The sequence below is a fragment of the Mustela putorius genome, unplaced genomic scaffold (genome assembly GCF_011764305.1).
Source record: "Mustela putorius furo isolate JIRA1106 unplaced genomic scaffold, ASM1176430v1.1 tig00003962_pilon_pilon_pilon, whole genome shotgun sequence".
Lineage (NCBI taxonomy): Eukaryota > Metazoa > Chordata > Mammalia > Carnivora > Mustelidae > Mustela > Mustela putorius.
In genome coordinates this window covers 3,744,386-3,762,267 of record NW_025422106.1, presented here as the reverse complement: position 1 = coordinate 3,762,267, position 17,882 = coordinate 3,744,386, and the positions used below count along the sequence as shown (strand labels likewise).

General features: G+C 37.0%; 1 protein-coding gene across 3 annotated transcripts in view; it reads left to right on the top strand.

Moving 5' to 3' along the window:
- The window catches only part of LOC101681201 (speckle type BTB/POZ protein), a 65,425-nt gene that overhangs the window by 27,198 nt on the left and 20,345 nt on the right, over positions 1–17,882 (top strand). For 2 of the 3 annotated variants that reach the window (XM_004764790.3, XM_013062579.2), the window contains one exon: positions 17,652–17,795. In XM_004764790.3, coding sequence (XP_004764847.1) covers positions 17,718–17,795 — 78 coding nt within the window. In that variant the 5' untranslated portion in view covers positions 17,652–17,717. Of the gene's footprint in view, positions 1–6,085; positions 6,137–17,651; positions 17,796–17,882 lie in introns of those variants that run through there. The other variant, XM_004764791.3, reaches the window with a different exon arrangement.

The window sequence follows — 17,882 nt, the reverse complement described above, 5'->3', positions numbered from 1 at the left end:
CCTTTTCTCCCTTCTTTTCTTACTACTTTTTAACTCCTAGGATGCTTCCCACCCACTAAGTGTAGGACTATTCACTGACCTCAGTCCAGTTCAGGGAATTCTTGTGTTACCTCCTAAATTCAGCATGACTCAGACATAGCTGATAGTTATGAGTTTCTTGGAGCATTCTTAACCTAATTAAAGCATTAAAAATATAAACCTTCACCTTATATTAGAATGATTACTGATAAATTTTGTTCAGGGACCATATGTTTCAGTGGTCAGTAGTTTTCATTTGTAAATTTTTTGTCTGGACTCTTTAATCCACTCTATTTTCTTCATTATTGCAAGGTTCAGTATATTTTTAATTTTTATGTTCCATGTCTTTTCCTCTTTAAACGTGGATGCTATTCAGAGCTTTGAGCACTTGGAAAGCTGAAGTGTTACACATGAAAACTGTTACTCTTCTCTAATAATACACTCTGCTTGCTGCAAGTGTTTGAGAAGGACTTCCTTTCTTAACTAATTTGGGCCGCCACCTCCTGTACAAATATATATTCGTGATATTTTCACCTCATGGATATGTGAACTGACTTTAAGAATTTGATAAGAATTTATGTGTGAAGTGTTTTTTTAACAGTTGATAAGACCTTAATGTTGAAGTCCTAGTAATAAGTGTAACTATGGAATATCAGATACCTGTGTATTTTCTTGCAGATTTCTTCACTTCTTAGGATATAGTTCAGGTCACAAGTACTGTGGCTGGAAAGTAACCTTTGGATCTAAGTTTACTGCGGTTTTAACTTGAGCAGAGTGTTCCATCAGAAGTATAAGCTCTGTCTGTATGCTCGGACCATCATGTCACTTGATAGGCAGCTTTGTTAAGCGAATTATTGCCCGTATGCCACTGTCCTCACTAAGTTTGAATGAAGTTCTTTACCTGCTCTTTATCACATCAGTCCCTCAACTTACGTTGGAGAGAAATGTTCCTACTTTAAATCTTTCTTTAGAATAAGTAAGGAGTTTTGTTTTCCCTTTCTCTCTGGACACTGCTATAACAATTTTTGGTACCTAATTCAGAAATCATTTTTTTTTTCTCTGTAGTCACCTTCTTCTCTGTAGTCACATTTCATTGGGATACATAAGAGAAGCCTTCTGCTTCTGTGGGAGTAAAAATATAAAGGACTTTCTTCTTGAAATTATCTTTTGTTTACAGAAGTCTTTTTAAAGACACCTTTTTTTTCTTCTATTAAAATAAAACCTCATTTTAAAAAACAATTGTCCTGGGGCACCTGGATGGCCTAGTGGGTTAAGCCTCTGCCTTAGGCTCAGGTCATGATCTCAGGATGCTGGGATCAAGGCCTGCATGGGGTTCTCTGCTCAGCAGGGAGCCTGCTTCCCCCTCTCTCTCTGCCTCTCTCTCTGCCTGCTTCTCTGCCGAATAAAATCTTAAAAAAAGAAAAAAATGGTCTTGATGAAGTCCCAAAAGTTCATTTTTGCTTTTGTTTCCTTTGCATTTGGAGACATGTCGTGAAAAAAGTTGCTGTGGCTGATGTCAAAGAGATTACTGCCTGTGTTCTCCTCTAGGATTTTGATAGATTCTTCCCTCACATTGAGGTCTTTTATCCATTTTGAGTTTATCTTTGTGTGTGGTGTAAGAGAATGGTCAAGTTTTATTTCTCTATACATAGCTGTCCAATTTTCCCAGCACCATTTACTGAAGTGACTGTCTTTTCCACTGTTTATTTTTTCCTGCTTTGTCGAAGATTATTTGACTGTAAGAGTTGAGGGTCCATATCTGGGCTCTCTACTCTGTTCCACTGGTCTATGTGTCTGTTTCTGTGCCAGTACCATGCTGTCTTGGTGATCACATCTTTGTAGTAAAGCTTGAAATCAGGCAACATGATGCTTCCAGTTTTTTTCTTTTTCAACATTTCCTTAGCAATTCAGGGTCTCTTCTGGTTCCATACAAATTTTAGGATTGTTTGTTCCAGATCTTTAAAAAATGATGCTGTAGCATCATTGCTATAGCAAATGGAATCCATTCTCTAATTTCCCTTTCTATATTTTCATTATTAGCGTATAAACAAGCAACTGATTTCTGTACACTGATTTTGTATCCTGCTGCGTTTCTGAATTGCTGTAAGAGTTCTAGTAGTTTGGGGGTGGAGTCATTTGGGTTTTCCATATAAAGTGTCATGTCACCTGCAAAGAGAAAGAGAGTTTTTGACTTCTTTGCCAACTTGGATACCTTTTATTTCTTTTTGTTGCTGTTGCTAGGACTTCTAGTACTATATTGATCAATAGTGGTGGGAATGGACATCCTTGTTGTGTTCCTGACCTCAAAGGGAAGGCTGTCAGCTTTTCCCCATTGAGGATGATATTCGCTGTGGGTTTTTCATAGATTTTATGAAGTTGAGGAATGTTCTCTCTATTCCTGTACTTTGAATCATTTTAATCAGGAACGGATACTGTGTCTTGTCAAAAGCTTTTTCTGCATCAATTGAGAGAACCATGTAGTTCTTCTCTCTTCTCTTATTGATTTGTTCTGTCACATTGATTGATTTGTGAATGTTGAACCACTCTTGCATCCCATGGATAAATCCCACCTGGTCATGGTGGATAATCTTTTTAATGTACTGTTGGATCCTGTTAGCTAGGATCTTGTTGAGAATCTTGGCATCCATATTCATCAGGGATATTGGTCTGAAATTTTCCTTTAAAAAAAAAAAAAAGGAAAACTTAAAAAGCCTAAGTAAAGGAAGCAGTCAGTCTTCATGCTCCATCTTGTCAGAAAGCTCCCATAATGGGTAGACCAGTACACAGCTGCACCAGTGCGCTGGAAGAGAGTTCCCGCCTCCCAGGAGTTTCCCAGAATTGTTATCACTAGCATAGGGACTGCACACTTGGTAGTGGGAAGATGCAGCTTAGTTTGCATCAGCTCTTTATAGCCTTACCTTATCCATGACTTACTAATGCTAATAAACCTGAAACTTTTCGTAAAACAAACTTTGTTAATAACTTTGATATAGAGGGGAAATTTTTTTTTTAAGATTGTATTTATTTATTTGAGAGACAGAGATCACAAGTAGACAGAGAGGCTAGCAGAGAGAGCAGGGAGCCCGATGCGGGGCTCGATCCCAGCACCTGGGATCATGACCTGGGCCAAAGGCAGAGGCTTTAACCCACTGAGCCACCCAGGTGCCCCACATTTTTTTTTTTTTAAATGTATGGAATAACGTCTAATCTTTCAAGAATGGAAATCCGAAAGAAAAAGAGATTAACTCAGCCATTTATTGAATAAATGTTTATTTCTGGCTTCCCTTGTGCCCAACACAGTCTGGGGACAAGCAGACAGGCATCTGCCTTTCAGGCGTTCCAGACACAGTAGGGTAGATGATTTTATGTGCTAGAGAAAAAAATGAAATAATGAAAGAGGAATAGGATTGTGGCTTCGGGGGAAGGAGGGTGATATTTTTAAGGGTGTCAGGGAAGGCCTCACAGAGATGGTGACTATTACAGAAAAACCCAACAATGGTGAGGGAGTGTGCCAGGAGAATATCTAGGGGAAGAGTTACCCAGGTAGAGAAAAAGACAAGTACAAAGCCCTGAGGCAGGAATGGGTCTGTTCTGTATCAGAAACAACAGCAAAGACGGGCAGTTTGACTGGAACATAGCGAGCTCAGGAAAACGTAATTGGAGGTAAGGCCGGAGAGGTAATGAGGTCCTATTGTGCAGGCTTTTTTCAACCATTACAAGGATTTTGGCTTTTACTCCAAGTAAAGTCACTGGAGGTTCTATCAGAGGCTGCGATTAAACTAAAAAAGGCAGTACCAAAAAATACTGTATCTTGGCTTTGCTTTCAGAAGCTTTTGATTATTTTTTATAATAATTTGGGTTTTAACTAATGGCTTCTGGTGAGTAGCCATACGTAGATTTAAGCATTTGTGTCAATATTGTAGATTTCCCTGAAATACAGATCTTGAGTATTTCATTTAAATTTAAAGAGAGAAGGTATGATAGGAAAGTCTGTCTGTAGGTGTTCATTCCTGGGTGGCCCTGCTTTATTACTGATTTCTCCTTATGAATTGCCTGGGAACAAAAAAATAAACAAGGGTATATGCTTTAGATGTAGGAGGATAGATACATATATGTATATATGTGTATATACATATGTAGCTACTCTATTTCAATGTATGTCTTGAATGTTTTTATTATGAAATATAAACAGAAAAATACATAAAACATAACTATAGTTTAAAGATGAATTATAAAAAGGAAGCACTATATAACTGCCAATTAGACCTAGAAATAAATCATTCACAGCACCCAGAAGCTTGTTACATTGCGTATTTCTTCTAGATCATAACCCATACTCTTGTAGAGAATCTGACATTTATGATAATCATTTTCTGTATGATTTTACAACCTAGAATTCCTTACAAACCATTATAATTTAGTTTTGTCTGTTTTGGGGAATTTTCTATAAATAGAATAATACAATATGTGTTCTTCCGTGTTTTCTTTTAGGACCTAACAGTATGTTTGTAACTTTCAACCATGTTGTTATGAGGAACAGTGGTTTAATTTCACTGCCATCTAGCTTCCTACATGAATGTGCCATAATTTATGTATCCATTCTACTTGATGTTTTTGGCTGTTAAGAACAATGCTGCTATGAACATTCTTATTTATGTGTGCTGATGGATGTGTAGGAATTTCTCTGGCCTGTTTTTGTGAGTGGAATTGCTGGATCTTTAGTTTTATTAGAAAATAAACTGTTTTTCAAAAGTAGTCATATTAATTTGCCCTCTTACTTGCAGTGTGAGAGGTGTCCCTGTTCCACTCAATCCTCATCAGTATTGTCAGACTCTTTACATGTTGCCAATCCATTGGGCCTGAAAATGTTCACTGTAGCAAACTGAGAAACCACAGCCTTAACACTTGGGAAAAAAAAAGAGAGAGAGAGAGAGAGAGACAGAGAAAGGGACTATAGGTATTGGTTTCTGTTTTAAGATTCACCAACATTTGGCATTTGTATTTCTTAAGGTTGATTGGCATCTTCCACCTAGGAATTCTTACCGAGTCTTAAGAGGTATCTGTCTGTCTACCCTCCAGAGGGTCAGGAACTGTGTCTGTCTTCACCGTCGTCTTCTTCTTCTTCTTCAACACTGTGTCTTGCACAATTGGTGTTGAGTAAATATTTGTTAAATGAATTCACCCTGATTCTTGCTACTCTTAAATCTTCTGATCAAGACTGGCCTGTTTTAGCATCAGTAGTTGAGGACAGTTTTTGGTGAGGGCTCCTTCCATTATTGATAGTTACTAGACTGGTTTATGAAAATAAGAGAAGCTTATTTGTAGGTGTATAAGTAAAAGTTAGTGTTTAGATTTTCAAAAAGAGATTCTGTTTTTATGGAATCAGCCAGTGTATATATAGTACTTTGTTTTCCCACAAAAGGAAAGAGAGTGCTAGAATTTTCTGCTTATATTAGGCTTCCGGAAGCCTGGCAACCACTCTTATCCCTGTTTCTGTTTTGAGTAACTTTGTAGGTTATGGTAGATAATTAGGGTGGTGGTGATGTTTAGCCAAGACATCTCAGTCTTCACCAGGAACCTCTCTGTGGTAGCTGTTCGTTAAAAATCATAGAATACATTGCTTTGCTTAAGTGTATCTTGCTTTAGTGTAACTGACCCACAGAGCACTTTTTATAAAGGACATTTTATATAAAAACAAAATAATTCTTTCAACAGTCTGTGAGGTAACTGGCAGATGTGATGATGACCCCCTCTTGTACGTGTTGATACAAAGCAATCCATCAGTTTCATTTTTTGCTGCATTCATAGGCCGGTTGATTAAAGGAATTAGCTTGGATTTTTTGGACTTTATCATATCTAAGTATAATCTTTTTGAGATATGAGTAAAAAAATAGAATATCCAGAACTAGTGATAAAATATAAGAATGGTGATTTTGACTAGGAAATCCTAGCAAACGTATTACCTGCTTTTGTAAGGTTTTCCCTTTCGGAATAGCCAAAATGAGTAAAGACTTGTATGAGATTCAGAATCTGGGTAAGTCTGATTCATCGTCTCTATTTCCAACAGAGGTTTCCTGTTAGACCAGACAAATTAGAGTCTTCCTACTGATTTGACTTGGTGAGTTTTTACATAGTTTTATTTTAAACATAGTTTAAGATCATGAGGAAAAAAGCAGAATGAAATGCACAGAAATATTTACCATGATTTTAAAAAATGCACATCTTGAGTTTCATTTCAGTGCAAATGGTATGTAAAGTTGGAAGTCATGGAAGGTAAACATGTAAGGTTTGGGTTTTTTTTTTTTAATAATGGGCATTACAAATGATGTTAAATATTTTTCATATGTGACTTCAAAAGAAGTTTATTCTAAATATTCGTTCCTGGAGTTAACCATAGCTATTCGTTCAGATCTCTGGTGACTGCAGCGTATAATATAAGGCTTTACACTAATGGTGGAAGGGAGAAAAGTTGGGATTTACATTTCCAATCAGTGGTTGCTAATGCATGATATAGAGACCTTAGAGTAAGGTGATTTTTCTCCCTAGAAAAAAGATTGTCAGAGAAATGAGGAATTACAGTTTATAAAAGGAAATAAAGTAAGTCATGGGCTTCATTTTACTCTGTTCAAGACATTTGATTCTGAGCAGATTGCGTTTGTGTATGAATGTAGAGCTCATCTCTTTATGGGTAACTTAAAAAAAATGTTTCTGCCATTCAAGCCAGCATCTTAAAAATTTTACTGTATCCTATGAGATTCATGCCTCAAATGTTTATGTATGTTTTTGTAGAGTTTTATCGGGTAAAATAGGTATTACTGCATTTTAGTTTTCTTTTTAAATCTGACACAAATTGTTGGGAGCCAGGAATTTCTGTTAAGACAGACATTCTGTCTAACTTTCCCCTGTTTTGTCTGCCTGTGTGGTTTTACTTTTTCCTTGTGTCATGAATTTTGGAGTGAACATTTAAAAACAGAACTTCCTGCCTGCCCTTTGTTCCATTTAGCTTAGTTAGAACCTTAACATTAACATCAAAATTGGCTTATTTTTAATAACTTTAGAAGAAGAGGGAATTTATTTTCTGCAGATGGTTTCAAAGTAAGGAGCATGGACATGGCTCATGTGAACAGTCATCAGATTTTTTCTGGTAAGACTACAGTTAAAGGAGATTAAAGCAGAAATACACTTCGATCTCTCTTTCGTAGTTGAAGGGAGGTCTAAGAGTCTCTTATTAAGAACAGAATCTCCAGAGAATACCAAATTCTGTAATGCTAGACAGTAGTAATTAATACTGAAGTGGATTGGTTGCCTTTGTAGTATACCAAATTTTCTGGAGTAAATGGGTCTTTTCAGCTTTGAAGTTAATGAACTTAGTCCACAGAGTTTACCCTAAGACCAGTTTAGATGATCTTCTTTGCTGTATATTCCTTGAGCTCTTTCTGTAGCCAAATTGTGTTAATAAATATTTTTAAATGGTTCGATTAAAGTATAGATGGCTGAGGAGAACAGCATTGTTGAATTTGGCTTCTAGAAAGGCCAGAGGACCTTGTGGGGTTATGCAACCTCTGCCTGTTTGTTTCATGAAATGAGTCTTCTGTTTTTGAATTCCTTGCAGATTGGACACACTTAAATTGTATTAGGGCCAAGCCTTTCATGTGTTTACTATTCGAGTTTTATAAGGTTCTTCGTAGTTTGTAGTTGAGGGAAGAGGGTGAAAAACTGTAACCTCCCAAATCTTGAAACAGCTTTGAGAATATAATTATATAATAAACATATCTTCTTAGCCATAAGGTTTTTTCCCCTCTTCCTCCTCCTCCTCCTTCTTTTTTTAAATTCTGTTCTAGCTCTTGTTTTAGAATGAATTTTCTCAACCTAGAGGAGAAATCTTTGATAACACGTGGGATGTGTTAAAATCTTCATCTTTCCTAAGTTTGCTCTTTGTGGCCCTAGAGATTTTTGTCCAAGTCATCAGTGGAATCAACACATTATTATAATTTGTGAAAAGAGAGAAGTTGCTGATTATTTGGTTCTGCCTATTTAACTTCATTTCTAAAGGTGTTTTCCTTTGGAACGAGATCCACTTTGAAGTGAAATAGCCCCCTTTATAATCAGATTTGTTTACTGATTTGGATTCCTGTCTTTCCATTACAGACATCTCCCAGATGATGGGTTTTGAAAGTGATGTGTGGAGAAGCTTAATCTAATGAGCTCTTTTTTTTTTTTTTTTTAAGCAGATGGAGGAGTTTTTTTGTTTTGTTTTGTTTTGTTTTCTAGCAGGGTTTCAGTAATTAACAACAGCAACACATCACCTGATTGTATTAGCCCAGAGTTTGTGAAACCTATGCTTGTTGTAGCCATGATAGGTTGTGCTGGATCTCCCTCATCCAGGTGGAGACAAGATGCGGATATATAGATGCATTTAACTCAGTCATTTTTACCTAAATTAAAAAGCAAAACAATTCAAAAAGTCTTGAAAAGATGCTATCCTACAGGACTATTTGAGTGGCACCTGCCCATTTTCAGGACAGACTTTTGCTTTTGGAACAGAGAGAGCATGCTTTGCATTCTCCCTGGATATATTTTTGGGGTAGTGAACTATGCTAATATGTCTGTGTAACAACTTTTATAGAATTGATAGTTTTTAGGGAGAGGGAGATTATTCCCCAGCCTTTAACTTAAATTGGTGATAATTTTTTTTGGCTTTTTCATTTTTCTGGTAACTGGAAGAGTTTCATCCAAAGTGAGAATTATTCCATATTTTAACCTTTGAGCTGGCTGCAAAGGTCTCCTTGGGGACAAGGACACTTTGCAGTTATTTATAACCCATGGAGAAGGGCAGTAAGGCTGGAAACAGCCGGCACACACTAAGGTTTGGGAGCCAGTGTTGTTTTGGTTATCCTACTGCTTTCCATGACTTGAGATTCTTTCCTGTACCTTCTTGTTCATCTTCATCTTGGCTTTGAATGAGCCTTACTAGCCAGGCTGTTTCTGTAAATCTCCATCTTATAACACTTAGATTGAGGAGAAGAAGGTCAAGTAGCCTTTTTATGTAATGAAAGTATATCTAATCCTGACGATCATTTCAGTGTCTATGCTTGTCTAAGATAGTTGTCAGCTGGGGAATCTTAAAGGTACTGACCTGCATACATACTAGTATACCTGTTTCTGAGTTTTCCTTAAATAACAATAGTTGCAAGAATAATTCAACTCTTACCTAGATAAATATTTGGCTATGGCAGAAATATGTTCTACATATTAGCCTGGTATAGAAAAAACTTAGTTATGTGTGTAGGCATGTTTCAGGGGTATGTCTCTCTCTCTGTATGTATACATGGACATGTTTACATGTGTATATATTTAATGTTAAATATGTTTTCTCTACATGTCAATTTTAAGGGAATCAAACCATGTCAGATACGAAAATTTAAGGTCAAATCTAAGTAAAGATGCAAAGGATCTGCCTCAGTTTTATCAATACATTGGAATTTTATTATATAAGCTTCAACTTGAAAGAACTCAGAAGGTCTAGCCTGAATTCCTGACAGCTATTGTAGTGGTACTTTTTATGATCAGGATTGCCCTATTCTGGAAAATGTGCTTTCTTCGCTGTTGTCTTATGCATTTAGAACTCCCCATTTAGCTGTATAGGCTTATCTTACCTCCCAAGTTTTCTTGGAATTTTTTTTTAATCAAAGAAGAGTATCGTTTTGGAACATACTGAATTTATTTAAAATTGGAGTGAGATGAACTGATACTTTTCTTTTTGAAAACGTTCTATTGTTTTAAAAGTGTGCCTGGATTCCTATAGCTGATATTCACTCAGCAACTCCCTAACTTTAACCTTCTAACAGGAGTTCATTAAGGAAAAATATGAACCCCAAAGACAGTAGTCTAGTTATTCAACAATAATTTCATTGAACAAATATTTACTGAGTACCTGTTATAATACCATGTTAGGTATGGGGGATGCTGTTCTCTGATTGCGCTTAATTTCTGGAGGGGGGAAGACATTAGACAGGTAAGAAACTTGAAACAAGATCATTTCAGGTAGTGATAATGAAGAAAATAAAATAGGATAATGTAATGAGAGGGGCAGCCTGGAAGTGGGGAGTCAGGGAAGGCCTCTCTCAAGATACTATACTTGATAGAACACTTAAGTGACAAGGAGCCAGCTATGAAAAGATCTGAAGGCAAAAAGAGCTTTCCAGGCTCAGGAAAGAGCCTGGTGTGCTCTCTAAGTAGAATTAAAGGCCTGAGTGACTAAAGCATAGGGACTGTGAAGGGTAAGTGTTAGATGAGGTCAGGGACATAGACTGAGGTTTTGGCAGTCATGACAGAGGTAGATTTTACTCAAATAGCAGTGGAAACCAATGGAGAATTCCTATCTTGTCTTCCATAAGGCTCTGGTTTATAAGCCATCACATCAGTTAGAAAAATTAATTGTAAAGCCTGCTAATGGCTTTAAAATTTTTTTTAAATTTTATTTGAAAAGATTTATATATTCACATAGTACAAAAGGGAAATACAGTGCAAAGTTCCTTTCTACCCAAGTACCCTGGTTTCCTTCCTTGGAAGTAACCAGTGTCCCTGGGGTCTTATATAACTTTACAGAGAATATTATGTATATGTTAAAATAAATAATATTTTTTCCTCTTTAGATAGAATCTCCCAATTTTTAACAGATTTTTATTATATTGTCTATTTGTATCATAATTCATTTACTCAAACCCTTGTTGGACTTTCAGGTTTTTTCCATTCTTTTGTGATTACAAATAATACCACGGTGAAAAAACCTTTTATATTTGTCATATTAAATATATCAGTAAGGTAAATTTCTAGAAGTGAAATTGCTAGATCAAAGGGTATGTGCATTTCTTATTCATTCTGATATACATTTCCCTTCATGCAGAATCTAACAATTTATACTCTAATCAGAAATGTTCTCCTTACTCTGAGCAAGTGTTATCAAACATTTTGATCTTTGCCAATTCACTGGGTGAATCAGTGTGTGGTTTAATTTGCATTTATCTTATTATGAATGAGAGTTGAACATGTTTTTGTATATTTCAGAGCCACTGGTATTTACATTTCTGCAAATCATGGGCTGTTCTTTGCCCATTTTTCCATTAGGCTGTTGACTTTTTCTTCTTGATCTTTAGATTCCCTTAATACGAAATCCTTTTGTTAAAGAATTAAAAAAACAGAAACAAATAGTGTTGTATGTCAGTTATATCTCAATAAAGACAAAAGCAGTCATCTTTAAGTTGTAAATTCTATAAAGCATGAATCTGATAAGGGATATAAGAGAAACCCCAGTCTTTCCTTTGTTTATTAAGGTCTCTCTTGATTGCCCTTAGTTTCATTTTAAAAGAAGTGTCTGTTTTTTAAAAAGAAACAAAAAAGGTACATTTAGTATTTTGTTAGACTAGATTGAATTGCAGTAACTTTACCTATGACAGATTTTCAAAAGTCATTCAAACCTTGCAACAGAGGAAGTCAGTATGACCTGTAATAATCTATCCTTAGGGTAATGAGAAGTTCCTATGTTACAGGCTGTATGTTATTGAGGACACTAAGAGGAGAAATACAAACATTACTTTGAGGTCACATTATTTTCTCAAAAATGAATATATACAACTCTTCCCATAGTTTTGTGATTTATTTATTTTTATTTATTTATTTATTTTTGGTCAACAGTCGTTTTGACATCTTCTGTTTGGGTAAATGCAACATCTCTCAGGTTTAAGATAGTATGACATTGGGATTTGTCTTTACTTGGAAACTGTACAAGGCTTTAAACCAAAAGAAAAAAAAAATAATAGGCTTTTAAAAAGTCCCTAATAAACCATTCTTTTAAGAAGCTCTGTTCCCAGCCATCTAGCTTGTGCATGTTTGTGCACTATGTTGAACCACATGAAATTGCCAGTTTGACTAGTTTTGGCTGACAAAACAATTTCATGGTTCAGTCTCATATTATCTCCTTCCTGTAATTATTATTATTATTTTTTAATTCCTGTACTTTTAAGACCAATGGACCTGTATAGCTAACTTACAGATACCATGTATGTGATATGCCTGTGTTTGTTGCTGATATTCTTTTTTTTTTCCCCTTCGCTGGTTGACTGGATTAGATTGAAGATGGAGGAATGCTTATGGGGAATAAAAGAAAGATAAAAAAGAACTGTAGAAGCTGTCTTTGTAACACTTTTCAGAGAGTGTTCTAGCCTAGCTGTGCATATATTGTAGGTTAAACTATTGGGACGTTTCTCTCCATTGTAAAGGGAATTCATCTTCTGTCCTCAAAGAATCCTGATTACATAAGAGTTTAGTTCAAATTACTGATTCATGTTTTCAAAATGAAAGAAATTTTATCCGTTCTCTTTCCCCTTGTAGAATGAAGATACAGTTGGTACTGGATGAGAACCTTAGTTTTACCAAGGCTGGTACTTGAGAGTGCCAGGCTAGGAGTTTTTGGCTTTCTGTGTAACTCATCCAAAAGAACAAATTAATGATTCTCATTACATTGCAAATCTAATATACTCAGCACTGTTCCAAGGGCTCTTTTAGAGATATGTGAGAGAAACAAGCAGAAAAGTTAATGAACTAGAATGCAACTGGGTAAGTGTTTCAGTCATCAAAGTATTTTTGCTGAATGCCTTGTTTAGGCAGGCTGTGCTAGGTGATAAGGGGACACAAAGAAGAGTTACAAGTTCCTTTTAAAGAGCTTCAAGTCTACTGAAGGCAACAGAAGTGTTGATAGGTATAAAAGAAGGCAGAAAAGAAGTACACTGTATAGGCTTGATTGAAAGTATCATGCATATGCATCATGATAGCATTAAAATATTTTCTTTTTTATTTTTGTCTACTCTCCAGAGTTTAATGTTCTAGTTAGAAATCATACTATATTGTTTGACTGGAGTCTCTTGGCAAAAATAATTAGCAACTTTATGAACTAGTACCTGCTATTGGTTGCCAACTTGATACTACCTTCATTGTAATTTGACCAGTTTTACCGTTGACAGATATTTTGAAGTATATTTTTTTGTTGTGGCTCAGAAGAGGTGTTGCTGCATGGGTCAGGATTTAGTAAACAGGAAAATAAATAATTGATATATAACAGACATGTTCAGCCTCGGAGTTTTGTCTGCATACTGGGAAGTTTGCTAAGCTTTGGAAAAGAAATTTCTCACTAGGCAACTTGGTCTTGTCCTAACTTGTTTAAAAGCCAGGGATACTATATTTTGGTTCTAGTTGCCTCCTAGAAAGGGTCTCAAACCATGATCCTCAAATATACCTCCCCTTTTCTGAAATTGTTTTCCTGCTGGGCACCTGAACAGTTGGCATGAAGAGCTAGAGAGTTCATGTAACACTAGGCTACTTTGCTGATGAACACTTTGCCCATGGTGCCAGCTATGAGTGAAATTAATTAGACTTGTGCTATCCTAGTCAATTTCCCTCTCAGCAGGTTGTGTGGTTAGAGCTCCTCAGAGTCTAAGGCGCATCTTCCAGGGCTACTAGCTGCTGGGTTAGAAATTCTTTAAAATTGGAATAAAAGTGATATTATTAAAAAAGAAAAGAAAAACCAAAAAGACTTGGCTACAAAATAAATGAGAAGCAAAAAAGATAGAAAAAATTGATCTAGGCCAAAGTAGTATTTTTTTTTCTGGTTTTAATAATGGACCATGGTTCAGTAACAACAATTAAGCCATTAAAATAAACTTTTTTAAACTTGTCTTTTTTTAGGCTTAGAGAATCCTTAAATTAATTGTTAGATAAATTTGAAGTATTTTTTTAAAACTTCAAAATAAACTTAAGTTAGCATTTTAAGATCCCTCAGTGTAGAGCTGTACCACACACCTCTGGAGCCAAATTTTATGCTCTTAACTAATGTGTAAAATTCACATCTTCATTGTCAATCTGCCCAAAAGATAGTTTTAAGTGGGAATTTTGAAATTTCATTCTGGCTCCTACTGGCAGTAATGGTAAGTGGGATTTGTAAAACTGCCTAAGGTGCATTTACTCATTACTAGACAAACAGTTCTTGAGAATGTGTTTTCCATCAAATGGAAGCATACCTTCATCACAGGTGATCAAGCGTAGCGTTTCGTTTCTTGAGTATATCATGGAATCATGAATTGCACAAACCAGGGAGCCCCAAATGCCACTCTGTTGCTTAGTTTGCTAGCTTAAGTGAAATAGCATGTCATGTATATAAAACTGTTAACTCCCATCTGTGATTACATGGGATGCTTTAGTTGTAAATGTCTGTAGGATAGTGTTTAAAACCAGTGGGGACTCCGGTAATACCAATGGTATTACGCTGTAGGGATACAGCTGTATCCTGTTAATCCCCTTTCATGCCTATTACTTAAGTGGCCAGCAAGTATGTGTAAGTTGAGTGATTTTTGTTGTTGTTCATTTATACCTCTTTCTACAAAGGATTTGAGGCAGTTTCCAGAAGTATGTAACATATAAAAGAGTAAACAGTTGAGTGAATAATACTTTGCTATATATATATATATATATATATATATATATAGCAAAGTGAATAACTGAGCACCTGGATGGCTCAGTTGGTTAAGCATCCAACTTTTTTTTTTTTAAGATTTTATTTATTTATTCGACAGGCAGAGATCACAAGTAGGCAGAGAGGCAGGCAGAGAAAGAGGGGGAAAACAGGCGGCAGAGAAAGAGGGGGAAACAGGCTTCCCTCTCAGCAGAGAGCCCGATGTGGGGCTCGATCCCAGGACCCTGAGATCATGACCTGAGCCGAAGGCAGAGGCTTAACCCGCTGAGTCACCCAGGCGCCCCAAGCATCCAACTCTTGATTTTGACTCAGGTCATGATCTAGGGTTGTGGGTTCAAGCCCTGCATCCGGCTGCACCCTTAGCAGGGAGTCTGCTTATCCCTCTCCTGGTCCTCCCACTGCTCGTTCTCTCTAAAATAAATGAATAAATAAAAGTAGAAAAAAGAAAATAATAAAGCTATTGTAGAATGAACATGTGATCCTAGAGTTTCAAGAAATGGCTTACATATATGTCTCATGGCTTCCTAGTAGCCAGGCAAAGGACCACATGATCTGTTTTATCCATATTGTCTATGCACAGCTGAAAACAAACCAGGTGTTCAGGAAAGAAATTTCTCCCTTGGATATTATAAACCAGTGTTTGATGTAATGGAATACTTCCTTGCACTATTCTTACAATACAATATATATTTTTTAAATAAAGCAGAACAGTAGGAAAAATGGTATATACTCAAGAGGCTATCATCCTAAACTAACAGACATATAGGTATTTCCATATTTGCTTCAGATCATCCTCATTTTCTTTGAAAAAGAAACAGGAGAGAGCAACTTGAGATGTCTTATATCCTTATCCTGGCCTCATTCTTCTCCCCGGCTCTCCCATTGTGGATCTGATGCATAGCTTGTCAGTGTGTTTTGTTACTTCTATTGAATGCATATATTATATCTGTAAATAATATATAAACCTTAAATTTGCGTAAGTAATGTACTGCACATGACATTACAAAATTTCCTTTTTTTTCATTAGCATTGTGTTTGATCTCATCTCCATGGTGCTGCTGATCTAGTTCATTAATTTTAAATCCTGAAATATAGTTTTCCATTATAATGGAAATAACCCAATTTAGTTTTCTGTTTCCCTCCTAATGGATTTTTGGTTTGTTTCTAGTTTTTCATTGTTACAAGGGGTGCCACACTGAGCAGCCTTCTCAGTGTCGTCTTTTGCCCACGTGCAGGGTTTTTCTAGGGCAGTGGTTCTTAAAATGTGGTGCCAGGGCCTGAACATCAAGATCACTTGGGAACTTGTTAGAAGTGCAAATCTGTGGGCCTAGCTCAAATCTCTGAATCAGAAATTTGGGGGATGGTGGCCAGTAGGTGATTCAGATGCACACTGATGTTTGAGAAACCCCTACACTAGTGCATGTACAGTAAAAGCAGAGTTACCAAGTTTTGGGGTGTGTGTGGACACACTGCGTACAGAAAGTTCCTGCCCAAAATACACATCCTAGTTTACAGTCTCGCCATCAGTGTAGGAGAGTCCCCATGGCCCCACACATGGTGTGGTTGATTTTTTTTCTTGCTGGTCTGAGAGGTATAAGACTTTAAGAGCTATTTTATTTCCTTTTGTGTGAACAGTATTTTTACAGGGTAGTTGTCCTTTTTCTTATGAATTTTGTAGAAAACTTACATATCAATTCATAAATTATCCCTTCGTCATGCATTGCAAACTCTTTTTTTTTTCCCAGATTATTTTTTGGCTTTATTTATGGTACTTAAAAATTATAACCAGATTTACCAATGTTTTGAATGGCTTTGTGTTTAGAAAGGCCTTGGAGGGGGGACGCCTGGGTGGCTCAGTTGGTTGGACGACTGCCTTCGCCTCAGGTCATGATCCTGTAGTCCCAGGATCGAGTCCCGCATCGGATTCCCAGCTCCATGGGGAGTCTGCTTCTCTCTCTGACCTTCTCCTCGTTCATGCTCTCTCTCACTGTCTCTCTCTCAAGTAAATAAATAAAATCTTTAAAAAAAAAAAAAAAGAAAGGCCTTGGAGGGGAGAAGTTGGACTTGGATTTGATATACTGCTGGGACACCCTCTTGAGATGTACAGCAGTTATTTAAAGGTGGCCTGAGGCTTATGAGACAGGTCACAGAGAGATTTGGGAGTCATTTGTATAAAAGCAAAACTCTGACACTGGGGGTGGATAAAATGAGAGAATGTAGATCGAGAAAATGATGGAAAATTAAACCATGGAAGCAACACTGGAGAAAGAGACTCCAATAAGAGAGACAGAGGAATGATCAGAAAACAGAGCAAGGAGAGGAATCTGGAAAAGTGGGTAGTGATAGAGTATGTAAGCAAGGAGATCTCTAATGCTGCAGAGAAAGGAACACATCTAAGAAGGGGGGGAATGCTGCCCTTCAGGAGAGCAGCCAGCACTGAGTTGAAGAATAGAAGACTTCTCTTAAGTTTGCACTGCAGTGTAGGAGATGAGACAGTAGTTAGGGAGGTAACAAGGTCATTTCCTTTTAGGAGTGGACTGTTTGTACCCCCAGAGAAAGGAGCCAGTGGCAGAGTTGTATGTGGTGTTCACTGTGCTGTCTCCTCTTTGGCAGCCTTTTCATGGATGTGCTTTATCTGCCCTTTGAGAAGATTCATTTGGTAAGATAATATTAGGAATTGGGGGGCTCCTGGAGGTCTCAGTTGTTAAGCATCTGCCTTTGGCTTGGGTTGTGATCCTTAGGGTCCTGGGATCGAGCCCTGCATCAGGCTTCCTGCTCAGAGGGAAGGTTGCTTCTCCCTATCTCACTCCCCCTGCTTGTGTTCCCTCTCTCACTGTCTTTCTCTCTCTGTCAAATAAATAAATAAAATCTTGGGGGAAAAAAAAAAGGAATTGAGCAGAGGATGGAAACAGGGTGATAGAATTGTGAGCAGGAGGCTGCTTCCGATTAGGTGGTCTTCTCAAGGTTAACACTGAACGCTAGAGCCATTTGAGTGATATGGTAGAGCATTCCAGGGCAGGAGACACAGTTTCCAATCTGCAAGGTCAAACGGAAATAGGATAGTATACCATTAATCTAATAAAATCCTCATGCTTCTTGGGTCAACCAGGGTGAAGAGAGAACAGAAATCTTTGTCCCCTGACTTTGGAGATCTTGTTTAACCTTCAAACTGGCGATGTCAAGGGTTCCAAGTCCTCCACCTCCGGCAGAAATGTCGAGTGGCCCTGTAGCTGAGAGCTGGTGCTACACACAGGTAAGTTCATATTATCACCCTGTAAATCATGTATCTTGGGAGGGTTTGGGTGAATGAAGGGAAGAAGATTTCTTTTCTTCATTAAGT